Source organism: Chlorocebus sabaeus, chromosome 1, assembly GCF_047675955.1.
Source record: "Chlorocebus sabaeus isolate Y175 chromosome 1, mChlSab1.0.hap1, whole genome shotgun sequence".
Classification (NCBI taxonomy): Eukaryota; Metazoa; Chordata; class Mammalia; order Primates; family Cercopithecidae; genus Chlorocebus; species Chlorocebus sabaeus.
In genome coordinates this window covers 49,200,468-49,219,336 of record NC_132904.1, presented here as the reverse complement: position 1 = coordinate 49,219,336, position 18,869 = coordinate 49,200,468, and the positions used below count along the sequence as shown (strand labels likewise).

The 18,869-nt window shown below is 43.8% G+C and overlaps 1 protein-coding gene across 1 annotated transcript in view; it reads left to right on the top strand.

Moving 5' to 3' along the window:
• LOC119624488 (uncharacterized) overlaps positions 1 to 18,869 on the top strand; it is an 81,171-nt gene that overhangs the window by 10,721 nt on the left and 51,581 nt on the right. Inside the window, exon 2 of the mRNA XM_037999647.2 lies at positions 8,753 to 8,921. Within this exon, the coding sequence (XP_037855575.1) occupies positions 8,816 to 8,921 (106 nt within the window). The 5' untranslated portion in view covers positions 8,753 to 8,815. The remainder of the gene's footprint in view (positions 1 to 8,752; positions 8,922 to 18,869) is intronic.

The following is an 18,869-nucleotide window of genomic DNA, read 5'->3' as shown; positions in this document are numbered from 1 at the left end:
AACCCTGGAAAAGTACCAATTACAGGAAAATACGGTTTATCCAGAGTTCTATCAATTGAGGTATATTATTAATTTGATCTGTAAAATGGGGATATCACACTGATGTCTCAAGGTAGTGGCAAGGAACATGCTAACTAATACACCATACGGGGATGACCTAGCACAGTGACTGCCACAGTGATAAAAATATGTTGAGATATGCTTGTATTCTTTTATGGGGCTCTGAGGACCAAGGACTGGCCACTGTGTTTTCTCTTCCGGCCTTTGGGGAACAGTCTTTAGAACATACAGAGACCATTTAAAAAACAATGAACAGAAAAAAGCAATAAACTCTCCATTGCCCTAAGCAACCCAGGCACAGAGCAGGAAGCATTGGCTCCAGTATCTGCAAATAACCTTGCAGATTTTCTGACTACCTGGTTTTCAGAAGCCCACCTAAGTAAATCTCCTAACCCCAGGATCACTGTCAAGAGGCAGCACAGCACAGAAGTGAACATCTTGGCTCCAATGCCAGTTGACCTGGGTTTAAATTCTTGCTCTTTATTTACTGGGCCATTTTAGTTAAATATTTGTAAAATGGGGTTAGTAATACCTATAGTTGACTGCGGTGAGGGTTCAATCAGATAATACACGTAGGGGGCTAGAAGAATGTCTAGCACATAGTTAGTGGTTAATAATTAGAGGTCAGTGTTAGTGATTATAATTATTAGTGCAGAGTATGGCATAATTTCCTTCTTCCCCTTCCTTCTGTGACAGCTCCATCACAGTGGGTCCCAGTCCTGTGTGGTGGTAGCAAAGTAGGCTTCATAAGGAAGTCAGGAGCACAGCCCATAGGCTCTATGGAGATAAAGGCCCTGAAGAAAGATCTGGTAGGCTTCCCTTAAAAGATTAGAGTGTAAACTTTGGAACCAGGCCTATTTGGGTTTAAATTCTGATTTCTCTGATGACCAGCTGGCTCTGTGACCTTCAGCAAGATCTCAGGACCTCAGAATAGACATGTACTGTCATGTATTGAATAACTGCAATTTGGTCAATGATGGACCACATATACAATGGTGGTCCCATAAGATTAGAGTACTGTATTTTTTACTATACCTTTTCTATGTTTAGATATATTTAGGTACACAAAACTTACCATTGTGTTACAATTGCTTATAGTATTCAGTATGGTAACAGGCTCTACAGGTTTGTAGCCCAGGAGCATAGGCCATACCGTATAGCCTAGGTGTGTAGTAGGCTATACCATTTAGGTTTGTCTAAGTACATTCTATGATATTCCTACCATGACAAAATCACCTACTGATGCATTTCTTGGAATATATCCTTGTTGTTAAATGATGCATTTAACATGGTTGTTAAATTTGTACTAACTGAAGAGTAAAAGCTCAAGTAAAAGCTCAAGTAAAAGAACTCTTCCTTGTTTAGCTTTAAACTTTGTGACCAGTGGTTTTGTCAATTACAAGGTTGTTTTGAGCTGACAGGCTAGTTAGAGAAATGGTTCATATGCTTTTATTTGGAGGAGGACTGCATAAAAAGCCATCCCAAACTTTAGTGGCTTAAACCAAGAACCATTTATTTAGCTTAAACCAATAACCATTTATTTAGCTGATGACTCTGAGGGTTGCTAATTTGGTTTGGGCTCAGCTGGGCAGTTCTTCTGCTAGTCTCAAATGAGTTCACTCAAGTGTCTGCAGTTAACTGCCAGTCAGTGAGGTGGCTCTCTTTCTGGGGATTAGCTGGCTATTGGTGGGGCCATGGAGCAACATTCATCAAGCTAGAGCAGGCAGTCATGGGGTTATGGGAGAAGTAAGAAAGGATGTCTCAATGCACAAACACATCTCAAGTTTCCTTTTGTATCACGATGGCCGAAGCAAGTCACGTAGCCACCAGAATAGTATAAAGGGCACTTCCCAAGGGTGTATAGGATGATGTGAACAATTCAAATCCATTACTGCAACAATCTACCACAATCACCATAGAACGTGTTTTAGGAGAAATAATTCATTTCTGAAATAGGCATCTTGTACATACATAAGAAGCCAAAGTGCCTTTCCTCTTAATATATTCCAAGGAGAAATTATTCAGTACAACACTCTGGACAAAGGCTGAATAAAGAATTTTCCACTTACCAACCAATTGAAATGCTGTCTCTCGCATAGAGATTTCCTGATTTCCTGTGAATTAAAGACCCAGAATAGGGGGTTTCTAAGTCTCTTTAAACTTTGACATTCTATGAATCTATACTTTTCCATTCCAATTTGAGAAGAGCTGAAGCCCAGGGCAAGAAAGCTCTGTTTCTTGTCCAGTGAGGCAGTCAGGAAATTTCAGCCCAATGCAAAGAGCAAATGGTCAACCATGAAGACCGTGTGACATAACCATGGATTAAAATGTCTCAAGAAGTAGTGACTTCCCTGTTACTGAAGGTGATCAAGCACAGACTGGACAGACATTTTAAAAAATAATCAAAAACTGTGGTTCTAATTCTATTTGTGTAAGGAGACATCAGAATGTTTATATTGCTTCCAAGAATTCTGATGCCCTCCCCAAGACAGGCCATACAGAAAAGTGGAATCTGTCCCTGTATTAGGTAAAAAAAATATATATATATATATATATTTTTTTTTTATTAAATGCATATATATATATATGCATTTAACAACAAGTGAGCACTTACTATAAACAAATTAAAGTACTTTCACAACTTATACCTTCTTTTACTCTAGTGCCAGTAACTCCTTTTTACAAAGGGAAAACTAAGGCTTACAGATTTTGCTCAAAGTCACTCCCAACTAGTAAGTGGCTGAGTGTTTCTTTCACTTTCAGCTCAGTGGTTCTTTTCATGTTCTTGGCGACCTTCTTTCTTTCCTCCCATCATTCATTCATTTGTTCAGTCTGTCTGTCATTTGATCTTCATCCTTAATGAAATCTCTGTTAAATGTGGGGAAGGATAGGTATGTACTAGCCCCAGGACATGTGTGCATCTCATCTTACAGACCTTAAGATTGGGTGAGAATTAAATTAGATAATATAGGTAAAATTCTTAGAGCAGCATCAGGTACCTGAAAAACACTCCATGAAGGCTAGTTAATATTATTATATTGGGAGAAAAGGCATGAAGCTTTTGAAATTGAGCCTGAGTTCAGACAATCTGAGATGTCTGGTCATAAAGAAACATGTAGAGTGAGAGGGCAATGACCACAGCCCCACATCCTTGAATCCTGTGGTTGTTTCACGAACCCCGAGGAGCATGAGGACATCCTGAGCAGAGGCCACCTCAGGGGAGCTGAAGGAGCAGGAGAACGGCCCTGGCACACCCTGCCCAGGCTCACCTCCTCCCCTAGAACTAAGCCAGGGCTGAGAAATTCCTTGAAAGAGGCTGCTCTTTGGAAGCCTTGTACATTTCTGAAGGCTGCCAAGACAGTGTGTGGCTGAAACCAGAGTGGGGACCCATGCTTCCTTGAGGTGGAGCCCAGGGTAAGCATGAGATAGAGAAGTTAATCCTTTCTTCCTGCTTTGTGCTCCCACACCCACTCCTGATGGCCCTCTTGGGCAAGAGCTAAAACAGCCCAACACAGACTGTCTCTCATGAGTGGCTGACATCTGGTCTCTAGAAAATACTCAAGTAATACTAGTCTGGCAAACTCCTGGAGTACAGGTCACACCCAGCAGCTGACCACTTTCTCCTTGGCTATGAGGCCATGACAGCTAGCCAGTCTAGGGTGGGCCCATTTGAATTCTAAGTGTGTCAGCCCTAGCCACCCTACAGCAGGGGACGGAGAGCAGGCTCTTCGCATGATCTTCAGACCCCTCTCCCTTGCCTTGCATGCATGTCCTCATGGAAAGATGTGCTCTGTGAGCACGTCAGGGATGGGTGGGGTGGGAGAAAATGGAATATTTTCTGAAAGAAGATCCTTTTCAGCAATTGTTTTAAAGTTGAGCCAGGCATGGTGGCTTACGTCTGTAGTCCCAGCACTTTGGGAGCAGGAAGATTGTTTGAGGTTAAGAGTTTGAGACCAGCCTGGGCAACATAGCGAGACACTGTTTCAAAAAAAAAAAAAAAAAGAAAAAGAAAAAGGAAGGAAGGAAGGAAGGAAGGAAGGAAGGAAGGAAGAAAGGAAGGAAGGAAACTTAGCTGAGCATGGTGGTATGTGCCTATAGTCTCTGCTACTTGGGAGGCTGAGGCAGGAGGATCACTTAAGTCCAGGAGTTCCAGGCTGCAGTGAGCCATGATCACAACATTGCACTCCAGCCTGGGTGAAAGATCGAGACTCTGTGTCTAAAGATAAATAAATTAGTTAATTAAAGTACTATGCAGATAAGGTAATTCTTAACACAATACTAAAAATAGATTAGCGGTAGTGAAATGATATGTATCATTGAAGCATGCAATGAAAACCAAGAGACAAGTGGAACAGGTGGTCTGCCTTTTGAACATGCTTGCACTTGGAATAATCCACAGTACTGGCACTGGCACCCTCTGATGCTGAAGCCTGGCTCTTCCTGGGCCTGGACTTATATGTTCAGGCCCAGGCCAGGAGAGAAGCATCTGCTGGAGTTTCCCCTGAACCTCTGCACTTGGCCACCTTGGAACCACTGCTATTACAGAGGCAGTTTTAAGGACCCCAGAAAAAATATTTGACAGAAAGGGAAGAAGCATCAGCATCCACAGTTGAGCCTGTGCTTCCCAGGGTGCCAAGGGCTTTTTATAAAGAATTTCTTTCCAATAGGAAGGCAAAAAAAGACAATTTCATGCCATCCTCAGTGCAGCTTGGTGTCTTACTTCACCAGATAATATTTTTGCTCTTCTCTCTCCATTGTTCTCTCTGCCTTGAATGTCCTTTTCCTGGATCTCCACGTTTCAAACCCCACTGTCCATACAGACTCAATCCAAACCCTACCCTTTCCATAAAGCCTTCTGTGGTTCCTCCTCCACCACTGCTACCAGCCACAGTCAGAAATAACTTCATCACATACTTATTCATTCGGTGCCATAGCTTTCTCATCTGTAAGATGGGCATAATAATAACACCTATTCCATAAGATTATTGTGGGAATTAGGAAGAGCGCTTAGAATTAAGCTTAGCATATAAACAAAGTTTAATAATGATAATGATAATAATAATAATTGTAGTTGTTGTCAATGGATATAATTTATCTCCTTTGCTGCACTGTGGGATTTTGGAGGCAGGGCATGAATGAGGTCTTATTCATCTCTGAACCCAGAGGCCAGCAGTCAGCCTTGATTCCCAACAGATACTCAGGCTCAGTAGTATGTTTGATGAATGGGAGTGGAGGAGTGTCAGAGGCCAGCGACAAGAGTGATCTTTGAGCCAACAGACTCCCCACTCATTAACCCTCCATCTGCCTGACCATCTTTATGGACTACCTATCACTACGTGGCTATTGTTTAAAGCTGGACAAACTATCCTGGTGCTGGCTGCTGGCAGCCTCGGCTTCAAGCAGCCGCCAGAAAGGCTGCTGCGTAGGCTTACAGCATCATCGAAGCTGCCTTTGGGGCTCTGCTTCTCGAGGGCTGGTACAGATGAAACTTGTGCCCCTGGCAAAGTGGGGGCCTGGTCTTTCTGCAATCCCAGCCCTGCTTGGACACCCATTACAGCAATGAGCACAGCGCATTTGACTTTCTGCCTTGTCTCTCACGCTTCTCAACACGGACGGTTCGTAATGGATGTCAGACTTTGAATTTCTTATCATGTTGTTTATATCTAATAAGTGAATTGCCCTGTTTTTTTAAAAGTCAGCTTTTAAAAATACTGTGTTTGAACATCTGTCAAGGGCTGGGGATTAGCTGAATAGGCACTGGATGCCAGGATATTATATTCTCTCTTATCCTTTATACTGTAATTATCTTGATCCTCAAACAACTCAGCACCAGTTACAACCACTTTCGCAGACTTGTTGTTGCTGCAAATTCAAAAAATTATTTTATTTGAATCTAAATTAAACTGATATGTAACAAGGTTTTTTTTTCATGCTAAGTCTCAAAAAACAGTATCTGCAGATGATTAAAAAACAGTAAAACACGGACAATTTCAAAGTTTATTTCAAGAATAAACTCATGAAAATTCATCTAATTATGCAGCAGTGTACCAAAAATAATCTTTTCCAAACCTAAATTTGTTTAACAAAACACACAGTCAGCTAAGCCAAATGAAAGCAAACGTGTGTTTATGCCATAGTCGCCCCCTCCCCCTGGCTGCTCGAGTGGGCACGAGGGCTTGGCAGGGTCCTGAAGCCTGTTGGCGGCTTCTGAGTCCTGACACTTTGCTTGCTGGTGTTTCCAACGAGCGGGCCATTGGCTCCACTGGTCACAGAAATGGACCCTGTTGCTGCTTGTGTAAGTGGTCTCTGTTTCTGGAATGTGGGGAGCTGAAGTGGGGAGGACAGAGTATTTTACTCTCAACAACTCAGGGGAAAAAGAAACTGTTAAAGCACCATGCACATAACTGCAGGCAGAGTGGTGCTGTGTCTGCCAATGATTAATAGTAACAGCGAGAATAGCTACTGTTTATTGAGCCCTTGCACTGCACCAGGTATTCATTTAAGAGTCTCACATTCTTCATATTTTTAACTGACCCATGTAACAAAATAACTGGGAGCCGGTTGTCATGACCCCTACTTTACAGATGTAGAAACTGAGGTTTAAAGGGAAATATCCTGTCTAAGATCACACAAGTAATTAGCTGGGCTGAGATTTGAATCTGTCTGACTTCAAAAGCCATGTGTTTAAACTGCCATAGCATACTGTGTTGGCTCAGCCCTGGGCCAGCTTCTGGGAAGCAGAAATCCAGGAATCTGTGGGAATCCCAGCTCTCCCCTTCTAGACAAGTTCCTGGTTACTTTCTGGATCTCAATGCACTCATCTGTAAAGTGGAGAACGCAATACTTAAGACATAGTAAAAATTCAAAAAGTCATAAAATGTTATTCAGTTAGATGATACAACATCAGAGGACAGGAAGTATGTTTATTTTGTTCGTAATTGTAACCCTAGTACCCCCCATAATAATACCTCACAGTGTTTGGCATATAAGAGAATAGGAGTGAAATCATAGCTTCCTTCCTATAACTTGTTTACAGCTTATTTGGAAAGAAAAAACTGACAAGTGTGAGCAGATGAGAGAATAACATGTGAACATATCATCACAAAGATGTTAATTAACTGCCAGATTGGTGACCTAGCAATAATGTCATATTGAAATTGTCCCCACCAGGCATTAGAAAATCGGGTTCTGGCCCCAGTGCCACAACTTCCTAACTGTGCAGGTTTTTGAACTTCTCTGAACTTCTGTAGGAGAAGAATTATAATGATCTAACTTTTCTTTTCTCCTGTACTATTGTCAAGTCCAGAAAATACTGTCACATGCCTTATGAAACGTCATGACCATCATCGTTTTTGGCAAGGAGAGCAGGGAAATGAGGCTGAACTCACTGGAGGAAATGACTGAAGGTCCCAGCCATGAACGAGGAGCCACATTTTGCTATAGATTAAAATGTATTCCAGAGGGAAAACTAAAATCAAGGATCTATTCAAGTTCAACTCCTGTTTCCAGAGGCCTCCAGCATCCTGGGGATTCTCACTCACTATCACTTGCCAGTAGCAATATTAGGCACTCACTAAATATTTTTAAAGTCAAGTTCATTTGTCCTAATTGGAATAATGGAATTGAATTGTATTGAATGCAATGGTTTCGAAAAGACCTATTAAAATCCACCTGCCACCCAATCACATAAAATCACCAAAACAACTTTCTTCACTATGTTCCACAGTCTGTGCTTCTGCTGTATCTTTTCTCTGACTGAGGCAGAGTGCATGAGGGAGACAGCTTCTGGAAGGGAATGGTGGGAGGGCACACGCATGGATATTAGGAAGAATTTTTCTCCCCCAGGAGCAAGAACCTGGGATTTCCAGGGAAACAGAAAGGAGGCCTCACATCCCTCAAATTTACTGGCATGTGCTTCCCTAAATTGCCTTAACAAGTGAAGCTCTTTAACCTCAGCATTCATCTCTTAATTCACCAAACATTTTTGGTCCTTGCTGTGTGCCTGGCACCACGCTCGTCTATGGGTCTTAAGACTTTTCAGATTTTCTATTTCTGTTACCTTGGGCAAGTCCCTTAAACTTTCCTGTCCTCAGTTCATATATCTGTTAAATAGACATCATCCGTTATGCCTCCCAGAGTTTGTAGGAGGAATAAATAAGATCAAAATACTTTGCAGGCTATCTGACATTCAACAATTACTTTAAAAGAAATAGTCATTAAAGAACTAAAGATGTTTTTAAAAAAGAAATAAAGGTCTCTGGATCTAATAATGTGATGTCATGGAAAGAACTAGTTATTGTTGGAAGTTGAAAGTAATCATGCACGTGTAAAAAAAAGACCTGATCATGCTAGTCCCCTGCCCGAAAACCATCCACTGCCCACCATCCACTCCCAAAGAGCCCCAACTCCTGAAAGCCTAGACACCTCTCCATACCCATTTCTCACAGCCCTGCCGCCTTCCCCCAACCCCCAAAATATGCCCTGCTCTTCTGCCACACATGGATTTGATTGGCTAGTTCTTGAAGAGAACATATTCTCTCAGGCCTCCCTGCCTTTGCACAGAGTGTTCCCTCTGCTTGGAGAAGCCCCAGTAATTTGGTAAGAGCTCGCTCGATGTCAGCCCCTCTGGGAGACCTCCCAGTCTTGTCTTTTTATCAGGACTGAGTTTTGTTCTCTCCTCTGATCCCTGCAGCACTTGGACGAACAGCTGACAGGAGTTCATTTTGTGAAGCTGTGACCAGTTTTCCAGTAGACCATGAGCTTGCTGAGGGCAGGAGCCTGCCTGTCCTTGATCCTTGTTTCTGTGGGGTCTATCCCAGTGCCTGGCACAGCCGCTTTGGAGATGGAAGGAATAGAAGGAGGTAAGTGGATGGACAGGAGTTCAAGTGCTCTATTCCTAGAGGGGGCGTGGGGGTAGGTCTAGGATTGGTCACTATGAATAACCTGGAGAAATTCTAAAAACAAAACACACATATAGTTCCTGCCTTCCAAGATTCTGCTGTTGTGTGGGCCCCAGGCAAAAATGGATTTACCTTGCAGCTAGTGAAGTTTATACGTCAAGACCCTTCACTTGCACAGCTCCTTCCAGGGACTTGGGAGAAGATCCAGCAATTCCTTTTTTTTTTTAGACAGGCTCTTGCTCTCTTGCCCAGCCTGGAGGGCGGTGGCGCGATCTCAGCTCACTGCAACCTCTACCTCCCAGGTTCAAGTGATCCTCCCATCTCAGTTTCCCAAGCAGCTGGGACAATAGGTGGCAATTTCTTATTCATAACTTTATATATATACTTTTAAAAGGACTCTCTAGATGGAATAAATTCAGGCCCCACAAAACCTGGATCAACCTCTGGCCCCAGGATCCACAGTTTCAATAAGCTTGTCAAGTGATTCTGATACACAGCCAGATTGGTCAATGACTTGCTACTCAATGGGTAATTCACAGACCAGAAGCATCAGCAAACATCACGGGTGGGCAAGTCGGAAATGCAGAATCTCAGACCCCATCCTCGACCTACTCTCTGTGAATCTGCATTTTAACAAAATATCTGGGCTGATTCATGTGCAAAAATTCATATTCAAAGTTGTGAACCACTGCTGTAATGATTTCTCTGAGAGAAAAACTATTTCCAGCTGTAAAATCGCAGAGGCCTTCTTGGAGGAGGTGATCTCTGAACTGAGACCTAAAGTAGAGGCAGTATTTGGGTATGTGAAGTATTCCAGCAGAAGCAGCAAGCAGCATCAGTAGAATCCTGGAGATGGGGAGTATGAGGAGGGGTCGAATAGACCAGGGTCTTTGGGCTGGAATCAGAGAAGACAACCACAGCCAAGTTGACTCAGGTGGGAGGGAGAGAGGGAGGGAGGCTGGGGAAGAGCCCACGTGCTGGGTTAAGGCCTTTGGATTCTAATTAAGTAAGAATGTGGAGGCTTGGAGTTTGGGTCCAGAAGATATGAGAGATCCAGCTGCAAAAGCAATACATCCCCTGGGAGAGGGAAGCCAGTCACAGTGTTTATTCATGCTCAGGTACATTATTTATGCCCAAGCCTTGCGTGGAAGAAGTCAAAGAAGGGAAGGGACAGGAAGCCAGAAGAAAGGACTGAGAATTCATGAGGGAGGTACTCATATTTTTTCCCACTCTGCAGGGTTGATGAGAGTCTCAACAGCGCTCCCATCCTTGGCACTGTGTAATCAGGATATTTGCTAACTGTGGCTTACAGAGGGGAAGGAGCTGGGTGTGGTCCAGGTTGAGTCCTGTGAATTCCCATCACACCTGCTCCCTGCAGGCTCTACTTCTGCAACTTCCTGAGTTCAATTCATTCCTGCAACCCCAACAAAACCTACCTACAGGGTTGTTAGCAGGACTAAAGGGCATAATATAGCAAAGTATGAGAAATATATTGGGACCTGAAAAAATGCATGTAATCCTTTGAACCTTGACTTCCCTATGCTATCATGAGGTTCAATTTCTAACAGATAGTGGATTTTCAATGAATGCTTAATCATAAAATGCCCAAAATACCAGCTAATAGGAAACTCATCATTTGGCCTTAGAATGGGTTTTGTCAAGGCTTGAGGTCATATATACACTTTAACAACGTACATCAGTGGTAATTTAATGAACATTTACTACATGTTGATCACTGTGCTAAGCATCTTACAATGCATTATCTCATTTAGTCTCAAAATAAGATGAGGAAAGGGAAGCTTGGAGATGTTGAGTGCCTTGCTCAAAGTCCCATTGCTATTAAGAGGCAGAGTAGGAGATAGAAGTCAACACCAGGGTGAGATCAAAGCAAGTACTCACCTGCGAAGTCTTGTATGGGTGCCACAGGTGAAACAGGTTTCATTTGGAAATGTACATTTGGCTTATTTCATCCCCTCCCCATCTCATTTCAAATGCTAGGAAAAGTTAACATCACATTTCATATAGATGGAATTGTAGACTCAGAGACAGAAAACATAAGGACTATTTAGTTCAATGCTGCTCCCATACAGATGCAGAAATGGAGGCGCAGAGAGGTTGGTTGACTTTCCCATGGTAAAACAGGATGAGAGTGTCTTACCTGTTATAGCTCATACATTAAGATAAAAACAAACATATAAAAACACAAGATTATCTTGTTTTGTTCTATCCTCACTTCTTCACATCTTGTGCCAGGCATCAGCTCCCTCCTTCCCTTTCCTTTTTCTTTACTCATTTATGTATTGGTTCAGCAAATATTTATCAATGCACTATTGTGAAGTTACATTCAGAGAAGAGACAGGAATTTAGGAAGAATAATATAGAGCAAGAGAGAAAAAAGAAAAGAGAAGAACAAAAAAGTAACAGAGAAAGAAGTGGAGAGAGAAATACAGAAAGAGAAGGAAGAAAGGAAGGAAGGAGGGAAGGAAGGAAGGAGGGAAGGAAGGAAGAAGGGAGAGAAGGAAGGAAGGAGGGAAGGAAGGTAGGAGGGAGGGAGGAGGGAAGGAAGGTAGAAGGAAGGAAGAGAGGAAGGAAGGAGAGGAAGGGAGGGAGGAAAGGAGGGAGGGATGAAGAGAGGGAGGGAAGGAAGGAAGGACAACATCAACTGGCCACTTTCTATTGGATAAGCACTTTTCCAAGCATTTTACATGTATTAACTCATTTAATTCACCCAGAAACCCTATATGGTAGTCACTATTCTTATCTCCAATTTAGGATGAGGAGCCTGTAGCACAGAGACCTGAAGTAAATCACCCAAGGTTGGAGGGCTGGAAGGTGGCAAGGCCAATATGCAAACCTGGCAGATCTGGCTCTAGAGGCCTTACTTGGGATCTATGCATGTAATCGTGTTATAATGTCCTCCATTTGCTCTGATGGCCACTGGAAGTGGATTAGATACTTACGGTAAGAACAGTATTGCTTCTGAGAGACTTTATCATCTTTTCTCAGTGGAGAACCACCACCACGGTTTGTCATGCACCATCAGTGCCTAAGGTATGAAGGGAGAAATGTATTGCACATAGAACCATCAAGCAGAGGAACCTGGAGGGAAAAGGATCATGGAATTTAGAGCCATGGGACCCGGGGTTTATCTGTGTCCCTGCCACTCCCTAGTGATGCCATGGGATGCGTCAATCCATCTCGTCAACTGTGTGGCTCCTCATGTGGAAAATGGGCATTATAGTCGATTCAACCCTATCTACTTCAGAAAACCAAATTAAAGTGAAGGTAGTTTACAATATCCAAGGCCAAAACCAGTGTGAAATCAAACGCAACCACCAGTCTTTATCTCCTTAATTTTGTGTAGATGTTTATTAAAATAGAAAGAAACTCCGTGGGGTTGGTCAGTGCTGAATTTAGAATGAGGATGATGGAGAAAACCCAAAAAGGAAGGCTTAAGCGATGAGCTTCCAGTGGGTAACGGGAAGAAGGTGGATTATTTGGGAAGAACCAGAAAGGGCCCTGTGGATAGTTAATTGTCTTTGGATAAATGGTTCTATTCATTCATTCATTCATTCAATTAGTATTTACTGAGTGCCTCCTATGTACCAATGGCAGTGTTAGATACTGGGGTACAGTGGTTTAGAGAACAGACACAGTCCTGGTCCTCATGGAACTTGCAGTCCACAGAAAGTCAGACACTGAACAAAGATGTACAGAATTTAAATGCATAATAATAAACTGTGACACATGCTATGAGACCAAGGAAAAGAAGAACTGCCTATAAGAGAGAAAAACAGTATTGGGTAGGTGAGGACGCACTGAAGGACTCAATGCCCTAATTAGTTAATGCCCTAATTATGGGAATAATTCCCATTCTTCCACCCCACCACTCACCAACTGCTATTTGAAAGGTCATAGGTCTCTGCTCCATACAGGCATGTACTATTTTAATTCAATGAGCAATCTTTTGAGTGCCCAATAAAAGTATGTGTGTATATCCCCAGGTGTCAGGTGTCAGTCAGCCTGCCTTCACAGTCAGCCCTGGCTGCAGCCCCCTTTGATGGGATCCCTGCATATCATTTGTACTCCTATTTTACACATTTAAAAAATGTTCACAATAGTTCAATTATTCATCCAAGACAACACAGCTAGAAAGTCCAGACCAGGGTTTAGGACTTTTGATAGCAAATCAAGGGCTTTTTCTGTTCACACAGAATAAAATCCTAACCTCACCAGGTCCAGCATGTCATGGTTTTGCCTCATCTCTTGCTACCTTCCCTCTTCTTTACCATGCTTCCTTCATCCACACAGGCCTTCCCAGGATGCAAAAAGATTTTCCCTGCTTCAGAGGCTAAGCATCAGCTCTTCTTTGCAATGTCTGGAATGTTCTTCCTTGATTTTTTACGTGGCTACCATCTTTTATTTTTAAATCAGCTTTATTGAGGCATTATTATTATTATTTTTGAGATGGAGTTTCACTCTTATTGCCCAGGCTGGAGTGTAATGGCATGATCTCAGCTCACTGTAACCTCTGCCTGTCGGGTTCAAGCGATTCTCCTGCCTCAGTCTCCCAAGTAGCTGGGATTACAGGCGCACACCACCAGGCCTGGCTACTTTTTGTATTTTCAGTACAGACTAAGTTTCACCATGTTAATCAGGCTGGTCTTGAACGCCTGACATCAGGTGATCCACCCACGTCGGCCCAAAGTGCTGGGATTATAGGCATGAGCCACTGTGCCCATCCTGAAGCATAATTTTTATGAATAAAATTCACTCTTTTTCAGGGTTCAGTTTGATGAGTTTTGACAACTATATAAATATACTTAGGTAACCACTGTTACATTTCCATCACCTTAGGAAGTTTCCTCCTTTGCAGTCCATCTTTTGCCTATACCCCAGGCATCCACCAGCTTCTTCCTTTTCATTTAAATTTCAGCTTAATTATCACCTCTTTAGAGGCCTTTAGAAGCAATGCCTTCCCTGACCATCCAAAAGCTCTCTTCCACGCTCCTCTTCCATCACCCTCTTCCAAAGAGTCTGGCTGTTCTCTTCCTAGCACTTTTTACAAGATGTACCCATTTTATCAACTTACTTGTTTGCTCTCTTTCTGTCTTCTCCAAACAACATAAGCTCCATGAGGGAAGGGTCTTTGTCTTTCTTAATATTTGTAAACCCAGGACAGAGTGCTTGGCACTTAGTAGAATAAATATTTATTAAATGAATAAATGAATGCATGGATAACTGGTACTGCAAACTTCTGTGTGCAAGTAGCTGAGGATTCATGGCTGAATCAGAGATGATTTCTGCACTTACGGAGCTCACAATCAAATGGAAGTCTTGCGACAGGCACACAGATAACACTGACATAGATAATCCCTAATGCTTGGATAATGCACTACTATGTACGTATAAGGCATTTACTGTGTGCCAGGTTCTAATTCCTGTGTGTGTGTGTGTGTGTGTGTGTGTGTGTGTGTGTGTGTATCCACTCATTTTATCCTCATGACAACCCTATATGGAAGTTACTATTGATATTGCTGGTTTAAAGATGAGGAAAACTAGGCACAAGAAGGCTGAGTCACTTACCTCAGATCAGCCAGCTTGTGAGTGGAGAAGTCAAGATTTGGGACCATGCTTTTATGCAGGGCTGCCTGATCCATGCCCCAAGAGAGGGTCACATAAGGCATCCAGAGAATAGGGAGAAAGCTGAAGGCAGGCCCAGTTCAGACTCAGGTCAGACTTGCAGGACGGACGAAGTTCTAATCTGGAAACTGGAAACAGGGACAATTGTCTCTGGAAGCCCTACATCAGGTCCAGTTCAAGCAGCCAGAGACAGCCCTCCAAATCCAGGGGCAGGATTTTCAGGCCTCTAAAGCGGACTATAGCCGAATGGGGAGGGAGGCCCTTGCCCTAGTGCTCCTGTGTCCCCAGGGGTCCAGTTACCCCAGTAACAGTGCAAGCCAGAGCATCAGGGCTTCAGGTGGCCAGCTGAGTTGTTCCCACAGGGCTGCAACACGTATCCCTAACACATTGGGAACTGGGGCTCCAGGCCAAGGGGCCTGAGCGCCGCCTGGGGCTCTGGCCCCTCCCGGTGGCAGCTTCCCAGAGGCCTGCCGCGCTCGGTCTGCAGTTCTCCGCTGCGGACAGTAGGTGGCAGTGGGTCGTGAGAAATGGCCCTCGTCCGGCCCTGGCTGCGGAGACCCAGCCTGGAGAAAAACGTGGCTGGGCTTCGGCCGCCGAGCGAGGGAGAACCGCGCCCCCGGGGTGGGGCTTGGGGGCCGCCCTGGGACTTGGTGGCTTCTGCCCGAGCGGAGGTCAGCGAGGACCCGGGAGGCAGCGCCTGGATGGAGCTGGACGGGGAGGGCTCTGCTGGGGCTCCTAGTCCTCATGCGGCTATGCTGTCATGGGGAGCCCTGGGGACCCTGGCACCCTCGTGAGGGCCCAGCCGCCGCCTCCTTAGCCAGAACTTGTGCCCAGCGTGGGAATTTTATTCCTGAGCAAACAAGTTTTTTTTTTTTTTTTTTTTAAACTGAAGAAGAAACTGCCCTTCAGAGAGGTTAAGGGACTTGGCTGTGGCCACATGGCTCTTTCGTGGCTGTGCAGGGATTAAAACCAGGTCCTGTCTGACGAGAATCGTGCTTTTTTCCACTGTGCCAATACCCAGTGAGGGATTCCCTGGTGTGAGCACCTGGGGCAACGGAGGTGTATTCTAGTCTGCATTTACAGTGAGGAACTCGGCTCAGCCAGGGTGTGGCCATGGGCCCCCACTCCCAGGCACTGTCCAGTGAGGGGGTGACTAAGACGACCGCTGGATGGCCTTGGAGAGCCCTAATTCCCTCCCCAAGCCCTAACTATCCGGGCCCCCGACTCTGGCAGTCTCTGACCATTAAGTCTGACCAGAGCTGCCCCTGCAGGGTCTGAACACTGGATGCCCCCCACCTCTGTCTGCCTCTTCTTACTGTACTAGATCTCAACCCGTCTCCCCACCTCTGACATTTGAAAGCATTTTTACTCTCGGGAATTCGTTAGATCTTTACAACCACCCCGTAAGGCAAAAAAAAAAAAAAAAAAAAAAAAAAAAGAAGGGATGTTTACATTTACAGAAGAGGAAACCGAGGCCTCAGAGAAGTGATTTGCCAAAGGGTACCAAGCAAGTTCGCCGCTGAGCCAGGTCTTGAACCTCAGGTCTTCACAGCTGCCTCCTGCGACAAGGCGGGAGCATCGCTGGTGCGGAGCTCTGGAGCGGCCGGCAAGCCGAGCAGCGGAGGCCCTTCCATGCCTCTTCGTCTCCTAGAGGCAGGCGGGGAGCGGCCGACAAATTAATTCACGCTATCTTTACATTATGTATAATGCGGCATGATTTTATTTTGCTTCATTCCCGAAATCTTTTACAGTAATTAGTAGCCGAGTAAAATATAAAAATTAATGCAATATAACACTTTAATGGTAATAATACACCATCCTGTCTAATTAATAAAATCTGTTGTTTCCAAGCACGATTATTTATTTGACAAATTGATAGCACACATCCTGTTCATACCCTTTTTCCTAGCTCCCATCCTTTCAGTTTATCGAATAAAATTGTAGCAGGAAAATAAACAGATTGTCTTCTGACCTGACAAGCAAGTGAGAAATAAACCTCTCACTCATACATCCCTAATTGTTCTCAGCAATATTCTCTAACACATGTCCAGATTGGTTAAAAATGAATATTGATTCCTCCCCGCTTTCTTTTTTTTTTTTTTTTTTTTAAATTGCATCTTCTTCTTTTAGAGAAAAGAGACCTTTCCTCCCTTTCCTCTGGGTAGTGTTTATATCGGGGCAGTTGGAGGGATGTAAATTTTGTGACTGTGTTCAGAAATTCTGATGGCCTTGCTAACAGAGTGAAGCGATTGTTCAGGCTATGCCAGAGAGAGAGAGAGAGAGAGAGGGAGAGAGAGAGAGAGAGAGGGAGAGGAGGTAGGGGCTGCTCTGAGCCGCCGCTGAGGAACACTGAACCCATCGCGAAGGCTGCAGGAGAGGATCAGCAAGGGAGCAGGGAGCAGTGAGGTTGCAGGATTGTCATTGGGAGTTGGTAAAAACAAAACTGGGAAAGGGGTTAGGGCAGGATACCCAGACCTGGCAGTATTTGCAGGTAGTACTAGGGAATAAGGAACAAGGTCCAGCATCATTATGTGTGGAACTTGGGATGAAACAACGATCTAATTACAAACCTGAATGCATGCTATGTTGTGTAATACAGGGGCATTTTACATGCCAAGTGTTAAAATATGAAAGCATTTTAAGCTCTAAATAGGGCCTCAGAGACAGAGATACAGAGAGACATGGAGACAGACGGAGAAAAACAAAGTCAGACAGACAGAGAGAGCACGCAAGAGCAGGACAGAAAGAGAAAGAGACTCACCATCTGCAGGTTATTTTGCAGCACTTTTCTCTGAAAGAAAAATTATGTGATGTGATCTGTGTTCAGGGAAAAGCTATGCTATCCCCAGCTTTCAAGCTACATTTACTATAATAAAAAAGGAAAAAAACTCCAAGTGTACACAGGTGAAAAAAGTCACCGTCTCATGGAAACCGGCCTCAATACACAAAAGGAGAAACACACACACACACACAAACACCTGCTTGCACAACCCATGGATGAGTCTCCAGAGTCCTTTCTTTTGTATAGAAAAGTTCTACAATCCTATGTGCATTATGTTCAACACACATACACACACACACACACATGCACAGTGCAGATATGTGCACATACCACCACTGCACACACGCCCTGTGGAGCCCAGATCCTTGAATCAATGCAGTCATGCCCCATTGGTTAGACTCCCCAGGCCACTTCCTGGGCCACCAAAGTAACCTCAACCTTCCACTGAAGTCTCAATATTCTGATTTTATTACCCACCCCCACCTTTTTCTCTTGATCCATCTTCCCATCCCCACCACCATTGTGCTAGTGCATTATTTTAATAATAAAAATAATAATTTAAAATTCTTTCAGGCTGGGTGCAGTGGCTCATGCCTGTTATTCCAGCACTTTGGGAAGCTGAGGCAGGTGCATTGCTTGAGCTCAGGAGTTTAAGAACAGCCTGGGCAACATGGTGAAACTCCATCTCTACCAAAAATACAAAAGATTAGTCAGATTTGGTGGCGTGTGCCTGTGGTCCCAGCTACTCGGGAGGCTGAGGTGGGAGGATGGCTTGAGCCCAGGAAGCAGAGTTTGCAGTAAGCTGAGATTAAAAAAAAAAAACACACACACACACACACACACTTCAATAAAATAGATGCTGACTCCAGTTTTTGCCAGCACACAGGTATACAGAAGGTGACCAACCAGTTTGAATACTTTACCTTTTTTAAAGTGCTCTCCTATGAATTGTTTCAGGGCAAGGGTTACTACACTCACTTTATAGATAAGGAAACAGGTCACTTCTTTCCAAGGGGAAACAACTGGGATGTTCAGTGAAAAATCTTTACTGAACACTTAGGGTGGGTCAGATACTATTTAAACGCTTGACAGGCATTATTTCATTGAATCCTCAAAAAAACTGTATGAGATGGGTCCAGTTATTACCCTCAGTATTATAGATGCAGAGTTTGATATTCAGAAGGTTTATGTAACTTGAGAAATTACACAATTATATAGCGCATCTATAATAGCACTGGAGTTTGAACCCACACCTGTCTGGATTTGAGGTTCCTAGAGCCATGTTCTAATTCCAGCTCTGATATTCACTGGCTGTATTACTTTGAGCAAGTAACATTTCTGAGACTCGGTTCTCTTAACTATAAAATGAAGATGAAAATTCTCACCATTGATATGAAGGTTAAATGTGACATATATATACTGCCCAGCAGAGAGTCTCTGCAGGGACTAGGAGTTTAATCAAGTCTACTCTTCCCTTCAGTTTT